The following is a 2500-nucleotide window of genomic DNA, read 5'->3' on the forward strand; positions in this document are numbered from 1 at the left end:
GCATTATGATTTTTATATTGTTATGAACAATATTACTGACAGCATTATTAAATATAAATAAGTATTTCCAAAAATCAAGGGAAAGTAAACAGGTGAGATAGGTAGGACTAGTGATCAACTCCTAGGTGACAAAGAACTTGTGGAGCCATTTATGTGTAAATATAATTAACCCAATGCTCATGGGAAAATGTTGCATTAACTTTAATATTGTTTTGTTGACCTAGATGACCTAGATGACACTACCAGTGCTTAGCCACTTAGGAGTCAATTAGTAGATCTTATGATCTCAGCTTTCCTTGAAATAGCAGGAAAACACCTTTTTTTACTGATGGTATTAATATCGACACCATTATTTTTGTTATAAACACTATAATTACTATATTGTTATTGACATTGCTAACAGCAGTATTAAATACTAGAAAATATTATTGAAAATCAAGGAAAAGGGTAAATAGGTGAGACAGGTTGTTCTCATAACTGGCTCATTGGTGACTTAGTACTTATGGAGCCATCTATATGCAAAGACATTACTAAATCAAATACATGACGCACATGTCATCCCCATCGGCAAAGGGTTAATAAACTTAACTCAGAACAGACATGGCATATATGTAATACATACATACCATCCCTATGAACACTGGCTCAATCATCACAAAACTGTAAACCGAGGAGGCACCAAGACCTATTTTCATTTTGCCAATATCTAGTCTTTAGTATAATCTAAAAATATTCATCAATAAATTAATTCAACTCTGATAATATGTTCTGACAGAAGTTGCCCTTGAAGTGTGCCAAGCCACTACCAATTGTGAATCCCAGAAAAATGTGGGAAACCATAATAATGTTACAGCAGGCAACTGCCTAATGCTGCAGCTGTGCCTGATGTGAAACCAAATGATATTTCCTTAGATCTGCTTAACTATGAAGATAAACGGTTTTATGAGAAACTACAAAGATGCAACAGAAGAGACTGAGGCATCACAGTATAACTTTAGAGTATCAATGTATCAGCCATAAAATTAAGATGATCCAGCACTAAACAAGGAAGTTAATGATGCCTATGGTTTGGTTTGATAGAGAGGAAGTGGGAAAATGCAATTGGATGAATATATGAATGAGGGTAAAATGAAAAAATGAGCAACAGAGAATGAAGTTATGAATGAAAAGAGAAAGAAAGACAATGAAATGCCTGAAGAGAGGATGACAGAGAATGTTTTAGAAGACTGATTAACCCCCGGCAATGGGAACATGTACTATACCATTTAGTTTTGTTTTGTGAGTTTTGCTTGCACACAGATGATTTCACAAGTATGCTCAAGCACCAAGGAATCGTTTAGTAGGCCTGATTTCTCCATTCCTTGAACTTCCAGGATTTTTTTTCCAATGGTATTAATATCATTATGATGATCACAGTTATCAATATCATTATTAGCATCAAGGAAGCAATAAATAGGTAAGATAGGCAAGACAAAAGCACTTGTGGAACCATCTATATGTAAATAGAGTTAATAAACTAAAATCACAGAGGACATGTCTTGTATGCACATGCCATCCCAGTGTCAATGGGTTAAAAATGATAAGAGACAGGCCAAGGGAGAAAGATTGCTTCTGTTACATCATCAGTGTTTCTTGAACTTTTTCTGAAACTCAAATTAGTTGTGTTAACATAATGGCAAACTCAACAGCACTGCTAGTAACTAATCCTCTTCCCTTTCCTTTCTTTTTCCTTATCCTTTCCTGTCCTCTACATGGTACTTAAACTTTTGCCAAATATCTTCAGCAGATGTTACTGACAGAGGACTTGAGTTCTGATGAAATGCCAGCTCTCAGTAGATTTCACTCTTAATACAATAGCATTGGTGAGCCTAATATAAATAATTATTAATCACTCTGGTATTCATGGTCTCCTAATAAAAGCCAAAATTGAATGGAATTCATTCAAAAGACTTCAGTGCACATCTGTAGAAGGCTCTTTTATTTCTCCTCTTCATTTTAAAAACTTGCTACTTGTAAGATTTTGTGATAGAGAAAATGCTTTACCTTTTTTATATCTAGTCCTCCCAGCTTGGGTATTTAAAGTTGGATCATCAATGTAGTAATTGGGTTCATCACGAAGGGAACGTGTTCCTTCCATATGAAGAGGTCTACGTCGCCCTATTGGGAAATTGCAACTCTGTAGTTCAAGCCTTCAAATTCTGAACTAGTCTACAGAACTTGCACTGAGAGTATTTAAATTCTACTTCTACCATTCAGTCTATGCATACCATTTCTACTTTTATCATTTTGAGTCATGCTTTTTTCTCAAATATATATATACATATTTTTTCACGTTATACCCTACAGGAAGAAATTTCAATGCTTCTGATATCTGACAGAGAAATCACTGTTGGCTCAACACTGGCTAGTTCTTTCCATACCAATTTTGAATAAAGTAACCCAGCTTTCAATATAATGGACTTCCAGGCTGTCATCATCTTCCCCTATTCATACATAAATA

General features: G+C 34.8%; 1 protein-coding gene across 3 annotated transcripts in view; it reads right to left on the reverse strand.

Moving 5' to 3' along the window:
- LOC113800717 (DBB domain-containing protein stumps) overlaps positions 1-2500 on the reverse strand; it is a 48280-nt gene that overhangs the window by 3937 nt on the left and 41843 nt on the right. For 2 of the 3 annotated variants that reach the window (XM_027351518.2, XM_070140942.1), the window contains exon 13: positions 2044-2157. The exons of the other annotated variant lie outside the window; for it this stretch is intronic. In XM_027351518.2, the coding sequence (XP_027207319.2) occupies positions 2044-2157 (114 nt within the window). The remainder of the gene's footprint in view (positions 1-2043; positions 2158-2500) is intronic. 3 annotated transcript variants of the gene reach the window in all.

Source organism: Penaeus vannamei, chromosome 27 (assembly GCF_042767895.1).
Source record: "Penaeus vannamei isolate JL-2024 chromosome 27, ASM4276789v1, whole genome shotgun sequence".
Classification (NCBI taxonomy): domain Eukaryota; kingdom Metazoa; phylum Arthropoda; class Malacostraca; order Decapoda; family Penaeidae; genus Penaeus; species Penaeus vannamei.